The sequence below is a fragment of the Ictalurus furcatus genome, chromosome 17 (genome assembly GCF_023375685.1).
Source record: "Ictalurus furcatus strain D&B chromosome 17, Billie_1.0, whole genome shotgun sequence".
NCBI classification, from domain to species: domain Eukaryota; kingdom Metazoa; phylum Chordata; class Actinopteri; order Siluriformes; family Ictaluridae; genus Ictalurus; species Ictalurus furcatus.
The window spans coordinates 17,969,510-17,989,361 of NC_071271.1; the positions used below are offsets into that span (position 1 = coordinate 17,969,510).

At 38.6% G+C, this 19,852-nt stretch overlaps 1 protein-coding gene across 2 annotated transcripts in view; it reads left to right on the forward strand.

Annotated features, from left to right (window-relative positions):
• Positions 1 to 19,852, forward strand: part of crppa (CDP-L-ribitol pyrophosphorylase A) — a 35,990-nt gene that overhangs the window by 8,055 nt on the left and 8,083 nt on the right. For both annotated transcript variants that reach the window (XM_053647019.1, XM_053647020.1), the window contains exons 4-9: positions 2,777 to 2,881; positions 3,003 to 3,048; positions 3,978 to 4,075; positions 7,534 to 7,608; positions 7,739 to 7,831; positions 9,415 to 9,546. In XM_053647019.1, coding sequence (XP_053502994.1) covers positions 2,777 to 2,881; positions 3,003 to 3,048; positions 3,978 to 4,075; positions 7,534 to 7,608; positions 7,739 to 7,831; positions 9,415 to 9,546 — 549 coding nt within the window. The remainder of the gene's footprint in view (positions 1 to 2,776; positions 2,882 to 3,002; positions 3,049 to 3,977; positions 4,076 to 7,533; positions 7,609 to 7,738; positions 7,832 to 9,414; positions 9,547 to 19,852) is intronic.

A 19,852-nucleotide genomic window follows, 5' to 3' on the forward strand; every position in this document is an offset into this window, starting at 1 on the left:
TCCCAGAAAATATAGCTTTGTAACCCTTCCTAGACTGATGTCTTTCAGTCACCTTCTTCCTCATCATTTCTGAAATTTACTGGGTTACTGGGTAAGACCTCTTCATGCTGTTGAAAAAGTTCTATTTAAGTGTTGATTTGATTGAACAGAGTTTGCAGTAGTAATCAGGCCTGGTTGTATCTAGTTCAGCTGAACCCCATTATGAATGAAGCTTCATAGATTTGGGGAATTAGTAACTATGGGGGCAAATACATTTTCACACAGGCCCAGTTGGTATTGGATAACTTTTTTGCTTCAGTAAATAAAATTATCATTTAAAAACTTTGTGTGTTTACTGAGGTTGCCTTTGCTTTATGTTGTATTTTTTTTTTTGAAGAAGAAGATCTAAAACTATTTAGTATGAGATACACAAAAACAGAAGAAATCACTTTTTCACATCTATGTATTTTTTTTTATTTTTTTATCTCAGATAGTTCACCTTTACTGCTATCTTTGACTGTGGTGTAGAACATAAGAGTTCTTGAGTACTGATTGTCAAATTGCTTTATAAATGAGAATGAAAGTCCCAACATGTCTGACATAGTGAAGAGGTGTAGTCAGGCTATCGAGGTATGTACATGGCTGATATAATGCTGATATATGATATAACACTCCTGGGCCTTTTTGCATTCAACTCCTACAATGGTGAATGTATAGCTCTTTGCTTTTAAAACCAAAGGTAATATATCTTCCCGTGGATGACATGAAGTAGTCCAGACTCTGTTTTTGACTTCATTTTCTCATACTTTTGCTACTCAAGGTTACTGCAGTTTGTCTTTTAAATAAAAAGAGTCAGTGACAGATTTTTAAAATGTGGCCAAGGGATATGTGTCAAAGCTCTTACAGTGGTCCTTTCTGCTTGAATGATGTATTCACAGTGTGACATCCTTTGAGAATGATGGAGCCATTGTAGATCCAAAAGAGACACCCAACCCCCCGTGTGTTCTACTTTTACAGAAGGCCAAAATGCCAAGAGTTAAATGACTGCAGGACCTGGTGGACTTTTTTTTAAGATCACCGAACACTGTCTCTCTCTCTCTCGCTCTCTCTCTCTCTCTCTCTCTCCCTGAAATCAGGTCTCTCTACAGCCTACAGATGAAATTATCATATATATATATATATATATATATATATATATATATATATATATATATATATATATATATATATATATATATATATGCACACACAATGCTGTGAAAAAGTATTTGCCCCATACTCATACCCAATAATATTTCATATTAAATTGTTTCGGAAATATAAACAAAAAATACAGTTTTTATATGATAATGTTATTTATTAAACAAAAAAGTTACCCAATACCAACTGGGCATGTGTGAAAATGTATTTGCCTATTATGAAACTGCATTCATAATGGGGTTCAGCTGGACTAGACACAACCAGACTACCGCAAACCCTGTTCAATCAAATCAACACTGGTTAAAAGATCTTACCCAGTAACACACTATGCCAAAGTTGAAAGAAATTCCAGAAATGATGAGGAAGAAGGTGATTTAAATACATCAGTCTGGGAAGGGTTACAAAGCTATTTCAAAGGCTCTGGGACTCCAAAGAACCACAGCGAGAGCCGTTATCTCCAAATGGAAAAACTCTGCACAGTAGTGAACCTTCCCAGAAGTGGCCGACCTTCCAAAATTCCTCCAAAAGCACAGCAACTACTCATACAGAAGTCACAAAAGAGCCAAGGACAAAACCAGAGGACTTACAGGCCTCTCTTGCATCAGTAAAGGTTACTGTTCATGACTCCACTATCAATAAGACACTGTGCAAAAATGGCATCCATGGAAGAGTGGCGAGGTGAAAACCACTGCTAACTCAGAAAAACATTAAGGCTTGTCTGAATTTTGCCAAAACACACCTTGATGATTCTCAAACCTTTTGGGAGAATGTTCTATGGACTGATGAGTCAAAGTGGAACTGTTTGGAAGACAGGGGTGATAATATATTTGTCATCTCGTGGTATCGACTGTATAGTTGATGAACGAAAACAAGCATGGTGGAAGGTGAAGTTCAAACCCTAGACGAGGAAGAACAATTAATCCCCAAAAAAGGAGCTTCCTTGGAAGTGGTTCGGATATAGAAGATCAGATGTGAATCAAACGTCTGTGATTTAGAAAGTGTATCAAAAACAAAGGATGGAAATACATCAGATTTGTTCCACCACCTCAAACAAAAACACTGACCACTGTGTGCCGATGTGACTTGTGGCCAAAAAGATAGCATTGAGTCTTTCTATTTTCATATTGTCATTTATATCATTACCACAAAAAATACCATGAATTATTGTTATATCGTTTTAAGTCCATTCCTTCTGTGATGTGTCTGTGATCTCAGAGCTGTGAGCTAGACTTGTGAGCATTTGTCTGGTGTCCCAGTGTTCCCCTTAGAAAAAGAACAAGTCTGTGGGTAACTTGATTCTAATAAAAATCTCATTACATGTGGTCAAAAGGCAGCAAAACAAAACTCCGTGATTGACACAGAATTTTTCAAAAACTAGCATGCAACATGTTTGTGGTAACTCTGGTCTTGGAGTGGGTGAGTTTATCCATCCATGTTTTCCATTTCCTTTATGAATGGATGCTTAATCCGTGTGCATGTTTACCTTTTTCCTCTTCTGTGTCCTTCTCTGTCATCCATAGTAAATAATTTCACCATTTCATAAACACACACTTGGATCTGTTGTTGCTTTGCCTTATGTCCTGATTTCTCTCCACAGTGCAGCGAGTTTGACTTTGAGTTTGGCACCGAGTGCCTGCATTTGGCCCTGCAGTACAGCGGCACCAGTGCCAAGCTCATTGAGGGACCACCGACACTGTGGAAAGTAAGAGACGAGGCCTTTACTTTACTGGAATTTAATGCACGTCACATGTATTCAACCAGTCCACGTTGAGTGGATTTTTGCACATTTTATTTTTTTAAATTTGAGCTTTGCTGCTTTTCAGGTGACGTACAAACGCGATTTGGCTGCAGCAGAGTCAATTATTAAAGGTATTTATTTCTATTTAACGATCGCCCCAACATACAGCCCATGGTGGAAATCAGTGTGTTTAAACTACTGTAGTTTATTTCTTAGTAAGCCAGGATCGTGCCTCTGGAAAATGTCAGCAGCACGTTCTACCCCAGGTTTAGAAGGTGCTGTGTTTTATCACTGTTCAGTGATCGTTTGATTTGTGTGCATATTTACGTGATGGTGTTGGAACGATGCTTTAAGGGAAATTTCCATGCTGTCAGCCTGTCCCCCTGGCTCTTCTGCCCAGGCATTACTCTGCGCTTGGAGGGCAGCCCTGTAACATAATGCCAGAAAGGGTTTAGAGTGGAAAAACAACAAAAAATGCTTTAAGACCCCTTCCCCAGAGAGCTCACTTTCAGCTCCCAGTTAACTGCTTTCTCAGGTCAGCCATTATTGTGCTGGATCTGTGGCCGCATTTGATCTTTTCCGAGGAAAACAATTTACGTTAGGGCGGAATTTGCATGCAGTTACATTTATGTTAAAGCGAAAGGTTGGATTAGTCGGTTGCGCTCAACTCCGTCTGAATCCTGTGTCTGATTATCTACAGACTAAACTCTGACCCTTTGATATGTGGGAGGTATTTCGACCACAAAGAATGCTTGCTGGGTTTTATTACTTGACCCTCAAAATGTTTCTTTTCTACTCAGTCCTCGATTGCTTGCTTAATACTGTTGTTTAATGTTCTCTCAGAACCCTGCGAAGATTGTTCCCTGCATGGATCTATGCAGTTGCTTAATTGACATTTCTGAATAAAATGATAAAAATAAGCGATGGTATGGTTCACATTCATTAACTAGATATAGACACATTTCTGTAGGATTTTGCTTTTCATAGGTGTGTCAAGTCTGAGTTTCTCTTCTGTTTTGTATTATTTAAACTCCACATTTGAGCCTTTTCTCATTTCCAGAGACTCTCTCGCTGTCAGCATGCCTCATCTCAGGAGCCATGGCAGAAACCATTGAGCTTTCCAACAGGCTCCAGAAAAACCTGGAATCCAACCATATGGTAATGAGAATGATTTTGTAATATGTCAGGGTACAATGATTATGATCATAATGTCTATATGACCTCATCTCCCTGCTCAGCAAAAGTAGCGTCTGCTTGGGTGGCCTTGGTGTATCAGATGTTCCTAGGCTAATGTATAATGCATGGAATCCCCCTCCCCAAAACACACACCCAAAACACACGCTCCGAACTACAGTCTCATTCCCACACTCGGTGCAAATCCACACTGGTATAGACAAAGCTGTAATTACATCACCTGCAGACATCATGCTGAAATGGATACGTTGACTTGTGAATGTCAGTCAACCTCCCTCCTATTTGTTGGACTTTAATCCTGGAGCCACCTGAGGTCCTCGACATTGTACTGCAAGATGTGGTTTTCTTGGATTTTGGATTGGATTTTTTTCACCTTGTCAGTTCATATTGTGAACAGGTCGTTCAGAATGATTGTATTTCCATAATCTTCCATTAAATTGCAATTTAATTGTAGCATTTTTGTTTGTTACTGTGCATGCTTACATGGTGAAAAATTGTGTAGTGGTCGGAGATCAACAGTCTGACGTCCTGAGGCTGAATTCTACTTTAAGAAATCCATCAATATCTTTATCCAGACTAATGTAAAAATGTTGTTATTAACTTGACTAGGGTTTCAGTAAAGACCATTAGGTAGTAGAGCTCTGCCATATTGTATTGTCCATGATATACCATTACAATTCCTCCCCATGATAAGAATTTGTCATCCCGTGATACTGAAGATATACTTGATAACGTGTTTACGCTCTGCAACCTGGGCATCTCACACGTACAACGAGAACAAGCATGGTAGAAGGTGGAGTTCAAACCCTAGATGAGGAAGAAGAATTAATCCCCAAAGAAGGAGCTTCCTCCATAATATGGAAGTGGTTCAGATACAGAAGATCAGATGTGAATCAAACGTCTATAATTTGAAAATTGTGTCAAAAACCCGTATGAACAAAGGATGGATGAAACGCATCAAATTTGTTCCACCACCTCAAGCAAAAACACCGACCAGAATATGAGGAACGCCAGAAGTTGCATGGGGAGAAAGCATCAACATGTTGCCAATCTGAACTGTCAAGAAGGAGGGATTCAGTCTAATGGTCCAGAAAATGGACTGTAGATACAACATGTCATCAAGGAAATAGTTTTCAAAAACAGCCCTGCCAGCTATGTAAGAAGAGTGTCGTAGTAGGCTACAAACAACACTGTCTAAGGTGGCATTTTATGCCTCAACCACAGACATGCGGAGCCATACATTAGCCTCATGGTCATTTTCACACTCTCAAGCTTTGTACAGCTCTCAAGACTTGTGGCCAGAAAGATAGCGTTGAATGTTACTATTTTCATATCACAAAAAAGACCATGAAATTTCGTTATATAGTTTTAAGTCAATATATATATTTTAAGTCTACGTATATTTAGATTTTATTCAGTGCATTTCTAAATCAGATACAAATGTACAGCAGTTCCTTTTAGGAGATCAATACATTGATTGTTTATACATTTACGGCATTTGGCAGACACCCTTATCCAGGGCGACTTACATTTATCTCATTTATACACCGGAGCAGTTGAGGGTTAAGGGCCTTGCTCAAGGGGCCAGCAGTGGCAGCTTGTGAGGTGCTGGGATTTGAACTTATGACCTTCTGATCAGTAGTCCAATGTCTTAACCACTGAGCTACCACTGCCCTTACCTTACCACTTATACTAAGATATGTGCAAAAGAGAATTTTTCTGTTTTGGAAGCCTGTATTTTTCAAGTCTACATACAATGTAGTAGAAAATGTCAAAATGACACAATGTGAAAGATTTTCCCAGGCTGCCCTGCAAATAATATTAACCAATAATCTAAGCTTCTTTTCATATCCACTTCCCCTGAGTGTAAACAATGACCCTGTTTCATGTTACATGCAAAGAATGTGTTATGGTTTGTTTAACTTGCCAGCATCTGCTATTAAAGAAAAATCCGGGCATCATCGGTATGGCCCTGCACCTTCAAGTTATGTGAAAGTCGATCCTCTTTTGTAATGGTTCCAAGTTTTAAATCATTAGAGCCAAGCGCACATCCTCCTTTTGATGATATCGCATACTGCACAGATCTTGGTGTCTAATAACAGATTGGCAGCAGAACCGGGATGCTCCTCAGGTAGTGGTTTGGAGTTTCGTGTCCTCTGTGTGGCCATGATCGTTGATGTGGTCCTCAGGACTCCAAACAGATAAAAGGAGGAAATGGTGGAAGAGGAAGTGAATTTCTCTCAAAGCCAGCCGTGATTTTAATCCACGTTAAGTGATAGTGTTTCTCTAGTACGCGATGTGATCCGGTTCTCCAAGGGCAGGTGGTGTAATGAGGAAAGAGTTGAGGTCATAATATCATATTAGCAAACTATGTAAGGAATAAAACATGACCGGACATGCAGGTGTAGGAGAATAAACAACAACGGGGTTGTTGCAAAGCGGCTTCACTGTTAGCACACAGAAGATGATATTCAGAAGTGTTTTATTTCTCTTGTATCAAACAATTTGCCAATGATGACAATTTTTGTATTATTATTATTAATGAATGGCACTTCTTACTATTTAACCATTTATAGTTCCATTAAATGTTTATTTGCTTTTTCGATGAACATCATATAGTTGCATTATTTAAATGTTAACAACTGCTCTTAGACTTATTATACGTGAGTTTCTCTGTAAGTGGGGCTTCTTTTCTTTTCCAAAAACAGTATAATATGTCAAAATAATATGTCATTGGTCATCTGTTATATGGTACAGATGTGGTAGATGGTAGCGATTAAGCGATATAAAAACCACGGCATATTCCTTTAAACAATTTATTGTCCAATTTAGCTAACAGATATTTGCCCTAACATGCTATCGAAATGAAATCAAATCATTTATATATCTGATTGAACATCAGTCAGAAACCAATCCTTATAAGACCTTATAATTATTTTCAATACTTTTAAATTGTACAACTATGAATATTGCATCATCTCATTTTTGTGGTGTAAGTGCTGCGGTGTAACAGCCCGTGGCCAATCCGTAATTAAGGAGGATTTCATGTCTAACATGGTTTAAATCAAGTCAGCACATTTAATCTCAGAAGTCTACAGGGAAGATTGAAATGCGTTTCTGTGTCACACTTAAATTAGTTATATTTCAAAAGGGTTTACGTGCCCACATGTGTTTCTCATAACCATTTCATATCTATAATTTATTTTCTTCTGTCACTGTTGAGTTTGTACCAATCACAGCCTATTATAGAGTTATTATTTTATCTCTGTGTGTTTCTGTTGACATAAAGTGTAAGAAATGTCTTCAGGTTAAGTGTGTGCGTGTCCAGGTTAGGGTTAATCATTATAATTCTCAGTAAGTAACAGAGGAATTGTTAAACTGTAATCATTGTAACTGAATGCTGATCCTTTTGTGTTTTGCAGGCAGTGGATGTTATCCCATGCACAAAGGAAAATAATGAACTGCTGCTGAAGACCAGGAACTTCATCCAGATATCTGTACTGAAATATTGCACTTAATATTGTTTGGCAGAAACGTGCATTGTAGTTTAGATATACAGAAACTAATCCCGCTGTTACGTAAATGAATCATAATGGGGCTTAATACAATACATTACTTTTTTTGCAGACCAGTGGTGCAAGTTTATCTGAAACCGAGGAGATGGTGAAGTTTTTTGAGGAGTCAAAGCATGCCCTTTTGTATCCGGTTGTTATTGTATGGGTGAGTATCTATACACATCAATGACTGTTTAACAGACGCTGAAGGTTTGTTGTAATTTTGAATACATTTGATTAAAAGTGCATGCAGTTCTGTGATGTTGTGATTCAGTATCCTTAATCTTACATTTGAGTACTTTGACTCCATATTACTATGCACAAAATGTATGATGTCTTATTGCATTAAATTAAGTCTTAACCGCATTAATTGAAATCTGAAAGCTTAAAATCAGGTTCCACATAGTCAAGTTCCAAATTGTGCAGAACTGCTAATCCGCGATGTACGTAAACAGAAGGTCACTATAACTTCTGCTCAAGCTTTTTGTCACCTTTGTAGCCAGATGGCAGCAACAGGAGCTGGAAAAAAAAAAAAAACCCTGGCCAGTTTGCAGCCTGTTCTTTTCCAGCACGTATACTTCAAAACAAATCTGTCTTAATCTTTGGAAATGTCATCTCATCGAAACGTAATTAAATCCCCACTGTGATTTGTGAAAGGCCTCTGAAACGTGTCTTAAAAACACCCAACCATTTGAATGTGACTGTGGGGCACAATGTCAGTGGATCTAAGGTTTAGAGAATGTAAGTGTGTGTTTGTGTTTGTGCGTGTGTGTGTTCTCATTACAACTCGTCAGTCTGTTTGCGAGCATATGGCACCTGCTTGTCATCACTTTTCAGTGCGTTTCATTTCAAATATGTGACTGTTGGCAATGTGACTGGCCACTTGAATTGAAATAAATACCTGACGTTCTCAGACCACTGTACCCGTATTGTTACTTTGGAAGATCCCCCTTTTCTCTATATTTGATTTGAATTGAAATCCTACTTCATCTGTGATCCAACTAGAATATAAATAGCTTTAGTCACAGTGGTGGTCCAACATTGTTTGTGGATTATAGCATAGAGATTGTTGTTAGGACCTGATAAGCATACGTTTTCTTTGCAAAGCCAAAGGGCATGCATGTGAAATGGTTAATCAGTTTCATGGTAGTGGTAAGAAGCCACTGTAGTAAACAGTCATTTTTTTGATTGTAGTGTCATTTGGGGTTTCTCTGTTAGTCATAGCTTATAAGATTGAGTACAGATGAGTTCTAGTCTCCTATAAAATCTGACATTTTGAGACGAGCATCCAGATTTTTAAAAGACACAGCAAACAATGAAGCGAGCCCATGGAAAATACAGCAGAGGTTTAGTCACAGAATCCCAAGTCCTGTGTCAACGGCATACTTTTTAGTTAGCGATTGGGTGCAGTGGAAAATTTACCGAGAATTTTAATTGCTGTCTTTGAAGTGGTTCTACTGTTTACATGAGCACCCGGCTTTCTGAATAGGAGGAGGATACTGTTATACATGCTGAAATGCCTTCTCTTGGAAGATGGATTATAGTCTAGACACTGCAACCACTTATTTGTGTTCTGCGTTGGTGGGAATGCACATTAACACATGGTTGTTCTTCATCCTGCATTGTTCAATCACCAGATACTGAGTCTGTTTAAATAACGTTGGTTTTTGGTGTTTGTTATTTAGAAAAGTAAATATGTGTGGTATCGTAAACCCTGCTTTTAACAGTTCCTCTTCTCCATGTCTGTAGGTTCATTTACGTATGTCAGATGAGGCATCGGATATCCAAACGACTGATGAGCTGACGGCCATCATGGATCTCTCCATGAAGGTCAAGCAGGGGAATATTTTACTCTACAGTGTGCGAATTATTTACTCTAAGGTAAGCCGGATTTTATGAATTACATGTTATTTCATATAAACATGTTCAGGTTATTCAGTCTCCTCTGAAAGTATTGGAACAGCAAGGTATATTTTTGTATACACTGAAGGCATTTGGGCTTGAGATCAGAAGATAAATATGAGACAATAGATCTGAATTTCAGCTTTCGTTTATATCTCGATGTGTTAAAAAACTTACAACAATGACACCTTTGGTGACAGACCGAACAGTTTTTATATGAGCATAAATATCGGCACAGATAGTCTTATAGTAAATAACACTTGATATTTGATTACATATCTCTTGCAGTAAATGCATCAAGCCGATCACCGACTGACGTTACCAAACTTCTTCTTTTGCGATGCTTTTCTATGCTTGTACCGCGGCTTCTTTCAGTTGTTGTTTGTTTTGGGGGGTTTCTCCCTTCAGCCTCCTCTTCAGGAGGTGTAATACATGCTCAATTGGGTTAAGGTCTGGTGATATACTTGGCCAGTCTAAAACCTTCTACTCCCCCCCCCTTTTTGACGTTTCAATACTTTTGGAGGTGACTGTAAGTTCCTAGATTTTAAACATGAATCATGTTCTTTATATTAACTTGTACACCAGTGCTGTTGAATTCTCGAGTCTGATTGGTCAAAAGGTGTTGGTGCCGGATGATCATGCCGGATGTAATTCATTGTACTTGGGTCTTCCTCAGTCATCTCTTGCTCATCTCCAGATGGTTCAGAATGCAACTGCAAGGCTGTTGACCAGGGCAAAGGAATTTGTTCTTGTCACCCCAATTTTAGCATCGTTCCATTGGCTCCCGGACCATTTTAGGATTCAGTTTAAGATTCTGTTTATTTTTAAAACTCTTAATGATCAAGCTCCTTCTTATCTCAGAGATCTTCTTATCTTCATCTAACAGATTTCTAAGATCTTCTGATAGGTTTCTTCTGTATGTCCCTCAATCCCGGTTAAAAACTAAGGAGGATAGAGCTTTTTCGGTCGCTGCCCCTCGTTTATGGAATCAATTGCCACTGGCCATCCGCCTCGCACCTTCAACTATCAATTTTAAGAAGAGGCTGAAAACATATCTCTTCTCTCAGGCGTTTTAATAATTTTTTTTTTTTTTTTTTTTTACTATTGTCTATTGTCTGTCTTAATTTGGTTTTATTCTGTTTTCTATTTTACTTTTCTTTACTCTGTTCAGCACTTTGGTCAGCTTCGCTGTGTTAAATGTGCTTTATAAATATAATGTACTTACTTACTTATGAAAGGCAAATCACAGGTTTATATTAATGCACTCTTTCTAATATGTTATAGTCTCTGTAATAACTACATACACAGGCACTTGTACAGTGGACGCTCCACAAAAACATATTAAATACGTGTCTGTTTGTTGATGTGCTGAAGTTTCCTGGAGATATTTATGTAGCATTTTTGAAGTAGTCTCCAGTATCTGTGCTGTGTAACACTCAGAGGTAAAGCTGTAACTTTGTTTTCAGACATGGGAAAGTCTTAGCGCTTTACAGTTTCTCGATAACGTGACAAGCTGCATTTTTGCATTATTAACTTCGAGAGAGACGGGAAAAAGAGAGGCTGGTGAGGGAATATGACGTTGGTTTTTTTTAATAATCAGAAAATAATCAGCTTTAGGCTGATAACTGTAACTCTGCTTCATGTCAGGCTGCATCACACCAGTCCCACAGTTGATTATTTTCTTATAACAAGATTCTCTGTCATGTTATATGCCCTATATATTAAATCAGCTAAAACATGAGCTATAATATAATCAGGATGTTTGTTGGACTTGAACTGACCATGCTGTTCTGCATGGGAAAGTCCGTATCACATCACCCTGACTATGAGAGCAGTTGGGAGCTGTTCATGATTAGTTAGGTGTCTTTAGACAGAGCCTGAGCTGGCCAGGATGTGAGACTGTGGAAGATGGAGCACTCGCTGCATGTGACGTCAAGGTGGAGTGTAATTAAAAAAACGCTCCACCCTACATTTGTCATTGGGAGGCTTGAAATGTCCTTTCACTTCTGAGCATTCCTCAGTCCAGAGTTCATGTCCTATGGAGCGCTATCACCGTTTTCCCTCTTCCAGCTGCATTTTGGAAAAGGTTAAAAAAGGGAGTGGACAGAAATGATGTGTGCTCGACGTGATTGAACACATCGTGCGCACATCATCGCATGCAATAGTGGAAGGGTGTAAATCCTTCATGAAGGCCCTGTAATAATTAACGTGATTCTTCCCAGATGCTTCGCAATGATAGTTTCGTGCCTCTTTATTCTGTTTGTATTTTTTGTGCCACCTTTATTTGCGAACTGGTGTCTGCGTCTTATAAACTATGCTCTGAAGTGATCATGAGAAGGACGGAGAATATAACACGACAGGAAGCAAAACAGTTGAATAATCTGTCATGAGAACTGTTAAAAGACAATCCACAGTGTTTTTCCCACCAAGCCAAATGTTTACACAGGAAGCTGTCCAGTCCTCTAGATGTCATGCTGTTTTCCATATACATGCATTTGATGAGGATTGCTTTTCGTAAATACATTTTTTAAGAGTCTTGTTAAAAACATCTTGCTCTTTGTTTTCTTGCGTCCTTGTCTTATTGGGAATTCAAAACTTGCATCATGCCCAGTTTGTTTCTCGGGAGAGATGTGTTTGCTGTATCTTGTAGATGCTGACGTATTTCATTATTCCCATGTTTCAGCAACATTGTGTTCTCAGCAAGGTTCATACAGATGCTGGAAAGTCTGCTGCAAGTAAAAACGCTTTGAAATGTGTTTTTAATAAACAACTAGCTCATCACTCTGTTGACTTTATAATTGGACTCGGTGACATTTGGTGAAGAACAAAGTAATTTAGTATTTTTATATTCTTACATCATTAAAATTCTATGTGTGGTAATTTATTGATGATTTAAGTTGTTATGTTGTGCATTTAACATTTAACTATTTTATAGTGTCTTAGCACTGGGTATAAAGCATGTCGTCATATGTCTTTTATATAAGTATCGAACAATTACCTGCTCGCTAAAATTGCACTATTACTGCTGGCTGGCAGTTTAACTTAAACTGTCCCAAAACAAAGTAGAAAAGAAAAGTACCAGCCATGGTTAGCGCAGGGGCTGAAAACACTTTCCAGAAGCACATTGGAAAATAGCTTACAAATGTGTTATATCACTTCTGGGTATCAAAATAGAATAAGGTAAATTAGCTGCTTTTTTCCGCTCTTTAAACTCTCCCATTTATTGGATGTCTATTAAGCTTAAATATTTATCTAAGTTATATTGGAAAATGGCTGATTTTTCTACCATAAAAGTGCTTGAATTTCAAGACAAATCCTGCTTGTAGCTCAGCTTGCTAGCAACTTCTGTGTCATAGGTTCGATTCCTGTATATTTTTAGAAATTCATACCTACACTTGGTTTTTAAGGTTCTGAGCTTGAAGGTTGAGTACTGTTAACCTTCAAGTGCTTGAATTAATTTTTTTTGCCATTTTTTCCCCCATTCTTCAATCATTTACCCATGGCATGACAGTGAATGTATTTAAAATCATTCAAATCTACAGACCTCAAGCCACAGCTCTTCATGAAGGCTATAGGAAAAGTAACTGCCAACAAATGCACATCTAAAGCACATCCAGTGCTATGACTTCACACCACCTGATCAGTGAATTTGATGATTTTTTGACCTGATCAATGATTCCAGTGGTGACAGGAAACGTCACCAGATCCTTATAGCTCAGGGTCCTGGTGACTCTTCACTCACTGAAAAGGGTTGTCACGATGATACATGGGCACGCTAATCTCCTCAGTGAGAGCCCTGGTGTTTACTCTCCCTCTGCTTCCTTCTCCTCAAAGAGCACGGCGAAGGAATCCTAAACCTGAGAGGAGATTATCTACCACTCCTTAAAAAAAGAGAAAAAAGTGAATAAGGGGGGGCTCTAAAGAGCCATTCTTTTAGGGTTTCTGATCTACCAGTAAATGGCAGGTTGTGAAATGGGACACTTGGAAAGTGGGGTCTTTTCTCAGGAATGTGATGTATTTTGTGTTTGCCAGTGTATTCTCACAGGGTTTGCTTACACTGTCTGTACTGTATATACTGTATACATACATGCACCGTATACATACATACATACATACATGTGCATATATATGCTTCAACTTTCATGCTAAGACTTCCTTAATTACTATTTCACCCGTCAACTCTTAGATCGCAAACTAGTCAAGCCGAGTCTCCACCGTAACTCGGTACAGCTGCATCGCATAGCTGCATTGCATTTCCAGAATGCAGTGCAGCTATGTGATGCAGCTGCACAGAGTCCAATGAGTCCTTGAGTCCAATGTTTGTTGTTTCCACTACTTCAGGGTTGGATTTCAAATTAATATGACATTTAACATCACTGGAAAATTGGAGAGTGAAAAGAAGCTCTTGCTCTTTTGTGTTTAGGAGATGAGATCGAAACTTGACCATTATCCCTAATGTGTGATTGGTGAAGATTTTCTCCTATTAAACAGCACTGTAACTGCATGAGGGTCACTGAGTATTTTGATGAGGATGAAAACAATGTAAATGATATGCTATGGCCTTCAGTCACTAGATGCTATGGCCTTCAGTCACTAGAATGATATGCTATGGCCTTCAGTCACAGTCACTAATTTTTAACCGCATTAAAAATTAATGGAAGATTTTGGAGACACCTGCTAGACAGCGCTCTGCATCCCTATCATCAAAACACCATCTGAGAGAATAACTTTTGGAAAGAACGGTGTTCATCCCTCCAGTACAGTTCCAGAAGCTGTTCTGGTGGCTCATAGTGGGCCGACACTTCACTAAGACACTTTTTTTTTTTTTTTTTCCCTCACCCATCTGTATATAAAGAGAAATATTTTTTGCATGTATAAATTTACATTGCATTATATGTCAAACAAGTTTCTTTGTAAAGTGACTTACAAATGAGGGAGAATACAGTCCAAGCATAAAGCTGAGTTTATGTTTTTGCCCAAGAATGACGGGTAAGCGGTTTAAAAAAACTCTTAATACTCAAAAGCTTTCCAACATATTTTTTGAAAGCCCCAATATTTAGTTATTAATGTAATCAAATATTATTCAGTAGTTACAGTGAAATAAATAGTAAATGAATAGTAGTGTTTACTATTCTAGACCCACCAATGAGCTTTGGGTTTAAATAAGTACAGCAAAAAAAGTACAGCAAAAGGAAAAAAAAATGTTGTGCAACAAGTTAAATTATCTTAAACTATAAAGAATGGCTCGTTTAAAAACTAACAAAAGGATACAACATGCTAATTTGTGGTGTTCTGTTTATAGCTTCAGATGAAGCATTGCCTCTAATTTTCAGATTTCTCTGGTATTTGGTTTATATCCCAATGGCCATCCTCTATTCCCAAAAATATTGCTGCTTTTGTATTTGGGCCTCCTTGTTGCACATTTGTTTTCCATCAGTTGGAAAAGCTAGATAAACCTCCTTGTTTTCCCTGTTTGAGGCTGATGTATCCATGCTGACAGTCTCAGAATCGGCCTCCCGTTCCCTGATGTGTTAACCTGGTGTTAAAGGAAAAAAGCCACAGGAGGTCACAGAAATCCATGGCAACTCGTGCTGCATATCACGCGTGATCTTTTTTATGCCTGCAGAGCACCAGATGTGCACTGGCATGTGCAAATGTGAGTCTGCGGGGAAAAATGTTACTCACTGAGCTGCTGTTTACCCAGCTTTGATTTGACAGATTACACAAAAACCATTGATGCTCATCAAGCAACTTTCACGAATACTTGTGCTGAGACTCAATGTGAGACAATATTCTGACAAACAAACGGTATGTTATTATGGAAGACAGGTCCTTACCAGGTCTTCCGAATTGGTTTGTAAACAGTAAATCGGTAAAAGAACTGATTGCGATGTGTTTGATCCATAAGCCTACACTCAGGGAACACTTGGTTTAAATTTGTGGCGACCACCCAGTCTGATGCTTTGCGTGTCCATTTCTTTGTCAGAAATGAATTAAGAGGTTCAGCATTTTAATGCAAGATGTGCTTTTGGATCTTCAGAAAGGGTTTTGCTTTCACTCGACACTGACACACAACTGACAAAATGTCAGGAAAGAGCAGGGAGATTTCTTGAGTCAGATTGGGACATTACAGATGAAGCAGCATTACTACCCCAAAGTTGGGCTGGATTAGTGGTTAGTGGTTGGGGTTTTGACTCCTGCCTCTGCCTTGTGTGCGCGGAGCTTGCATGTTCTCCCCGTGCTTCGGGGGTTTCCTCCGGGTGCTCCAGTTTCCTCCCCCAGTCCCAAGACATGCACTGTTTGCTGATTGGTATTTCCGAAATTGTCTATAGTGTTTGAATGTGTGTGATTGTGCCCTGCAATGAGTTGGCACCCCATCCAGGGTGTCCCCTGCCTTGTGCCCCGAGTTCCCTGAGATAGACTACAGGCTCTCCCACAATCCTATGTAGTGTAAGTGGTATGAAAAATGGATGTATTGAAAAATCTGCATCTTATGAACCTTTTTAGCTTTATAAGTCTCTGTGAATTAGCCATTAATACAGTAAAGATAACATATTGGAACCTTCATATAGCATATATATAATCCTGTGATTTGAATTACAGCCAGCACTATTATCACAACTGTGCTGCTATAGAAAATGAATTAACACTTTCTGAAAAAGTCTTTCCAAATGTGTCTTAGGAGTTAGTGAGCATTGATGGCTCAGCGGTTAAATCTTTGGGTTGAGATTAAATCCCAACATGACCAAACTGCAACTGCTGGTTCTTGAGCAGGGCTCTTAACCCTCAATTACTTGAGTATATACTGTTTTAATTTAAATCCTATTTTAAATAGCTTTGGTTACAACTGTAAGCCAAGTGAGTTTGAGTATGAGTATATGTAAGGACAAATGAGGATATGTAAATGCCTAATTCAGCTCAGCTCAGACAGTAGTTCTATAGTCACAACTTACACAGAGACTTGTGTAATGGATGGATAGATTAAAAAAAAAAAACAACAAGGAAGGAGTTTTTTTTGGAAGGAGTCTCCAGTGTCAGCATGTTGAAACAGTCACAGGTAAAGCTGTAAAAGCAAAGTGTTAATAGTTTGACAAGCTGCATTTATTTATTTATTTATTTTGCCTTTTTAACTTCAAGAAAGAGGAAAAAATATTAGGCTGGTGAGGGGACAAAAGTTTATAGCTGCTGTAATGTAAGTTATAACAGGAATGAACATGATTTGTTAATTTTCTTAATCCACAACATTATTATTCAACTCTAAATTAATAAAATTATTGACGTGTGGTTCCTTAATTAATTTAAAATTGTAATTTATATTATATAATTGGCATAAAACACTTACAGACATGCTGTTATTGGAAAATAATCAACTTCAGGGTGGTAACAGTAACTCCACTTTGCATCGAAGCAACTCACTGTTGATTATTTTTCCATAACAGCATGCCCTAGTGTGTGTTCATCTAGAATTTTTTGTTTGTTTGTTTCATGTAGTCCATACATCTAGTAGTTTCATTTGCCACAAGTGGACTTAAACTGCTGTTTCTATACATTCTTGTAGCTTACTGTACTGCTTCTAATCTTGCAGCAGATTACTCAACAGGCTCTTAGCATCATTCGCCCTTAACCTGTTAGTTCACCCTGTATTAGGTATTATATTGGTCATGTGTATCATTTCTACTCTGTTTTGACTCTCGCACTTTACAGAGACTGGTTCCCATTGGGCGTCCTCTTTCGTACACTCTGACCTCTGGTTGTCTGTTAATCGCAGTTGTTTAGTCTGCGTTCTAGGCTTGTTTTGACATCCATGTAAAAACATGAACTGTATACTTTTCTGAGGTGTGGGAGCTCCTGTTTTGTTGTTCCCTGCAACACCATACAAGACGGTCTTTCGGCACGTCTTGAAAAGTTTTGTCACTTACGGAAATGATATACGTGACCCTGTTGAACCCTAATGTGATATTTATAGCCCGTGGTCCATTGAGATTCCGAGCTGCGGAAGTTTTGTGTTTCTATGCGGGCTTGGGGATGTCATAACACACATTTCCTCTGTTCCTTCAGACCTGCGAATGTAAGAGAGCATTGTAGTCATTATTGTTTGCAGGTGGGTCTGTCGCCAAGCCACATACAAACACAGTAATCACTCACTTGTTCAAATAGAAATGCATTCACTCGTAATGCAACCAAAGCTTCCTGTATTTTCTTTGCTCCGGTGCTGTGTGTGTGTCCGATTATGATTAAGGTGCTCTTTAGAAGAAAGAAGAGGATATAGACCCAGACAGCACAGACAGAGCTTTGTGGAATTGTGTTTAGTTAGACGGGGAAAACTCTATAGATAACTGCGTTCTTTTCAAACTCAAAGCGGAAACTTGCTTTATCGCTTTTTTTTCTTCTTCTTCTTGAATCTGAGTTTATCTGAGCTACTCTTAAATCAACATTGTGCAATGCAGAGTTTCAATAGAAATGCTGGCGAGATTGAGGAGAAGCACTCAAAAGGAGAAATGCTCAGTCAAACAAAACAGGCACCCTCTCTATGAAGTGAGTGGGATTAGGCATGACAGGGTCCTCATAAGTCCACATATTTTCCTTTCCACAGGAAAAAAAAAAAAAGGTTTTGTGCAGAGGAAATTAAATAGGTGCAAATTAAAGCGAGTAAAGTGAATAGCGAGACAAGTTATTTAATCTTTATGTTGCCTAAGCATTGACCTGAGGCTGGATTCTAACTTGGAAGGTGTTATAAAAAAACTTGTTGATAATTTATGAAGTCAAATTAATCAAAACCACTATGACAACACTGCTTTTTTTTTTGTTCTGTGGCAAAAGGCTCTAGTTTCAGTTTTATGACAAAAATATAGTGAGTCCCTAGCGGCTGGAATCAATCAAAACCACGTTTGACAAAACAACTTGATTTAAGATTCTTTGTCATGTTCTATTCCCCAACGCATCAAATACGAGCTCCAACCCTGCGTGACCCAGCTAACGTCTGATTTGAGCTCATCCATAATGAAAATAGCCATCTTGACATGAGAGGACACTTCACCGAGGATGACACTGGGATTTAGGCCCGTATCAAATCTCTAGAGCTGATGGTATATGAGCTGGAGATTTCTGTCATGGTCTTCCCCTCCAGCTACTGTCCACTGAATGGAGGCTGGAGATGGAAAGGGGGGGTCAGTCTGTACCCAGAGCTATCATAATACCCTAAAAGAAATGCACTGTCAGAGCAAGAAACGCAATACTGCTTAGGCAGAGACAGGACTGCTTTTAAGTCTATTGTGTTGTTGGGCTTTCGCTCTCATGACATAGCTTAGAAGGACGAAGCGGTATATGGCTTTATGATGATGTTTGTGCAAAGTTTCACTTGCAAATGATTTTAGAATCCATCTGTTCTCAGTTGTTTACTTCTGACTGATCTGAATGGTCATGCTTGCACATTTGTAATAATCTGGGCAAATTAATTTGTATTGTACTAGGTATTACTTAATTTCAATCACAAACATTAAGGTTACGGTAAAGGGCAATGTCAGCAGTCGTGACTTTATTTCTTCTGGAATGGAACGACATCCAAACATTGCTCTCGCTTATTCAAATTGGCACATGTTTTTCATGAGCTGCAGTTCGCTAGTATTTTCATTCACTAACATTGATCCGATTCCTGTGAAGGTCAGATTCTATTTTGTAATGCTGGAATTTTGCAAGACGTTAAGTCTGGAAATGAGAATTGAGTTTACAAATCCAGCATACAAAAGATTTCAACATGCATAAATGGTGAAATAGTAATCTACATAACAATTTCCTGTAAACCATTGTTTTTAATGCTTCTTTTGAGGTGGTGCCCTCTTGTGGTAGTTTGGAGATATCACTCAAACACACTTGCTATCCATTCGTGAGTGATTTAGCCATTTGAATCAGAGAACAACTGCTCAACTTATTAAGTATAGTCTCTTTTTTCTCATCCATAGAACTGGTGTCTGCACTTGCTATTATATTTCTTTCCCATTTTTTACCTAAAGGTGATGTTAGCAAAGGCGATGAATCTGGACAGGGAGTGGTGCAAATTGTCAGTGTAAAGTTCCTAATTGCTGAGGCTCCGTTTTCAAAGCGTGCACTGGTGCAAGACAGCGGTGGGTCGCTTGCTGCTGATGGAAAGGTTGATTGCAGCTCTGGAATTTCCAAGGACAGTTAGGCAATGGCTTCTCACTGTGTGGTCTGGCTGTCATAAGGGCCATCCGTTTTCCTTCAGTGAATTTTCCTTTCTCAAACAAAACCTGTCAAATGTGTGCCACTG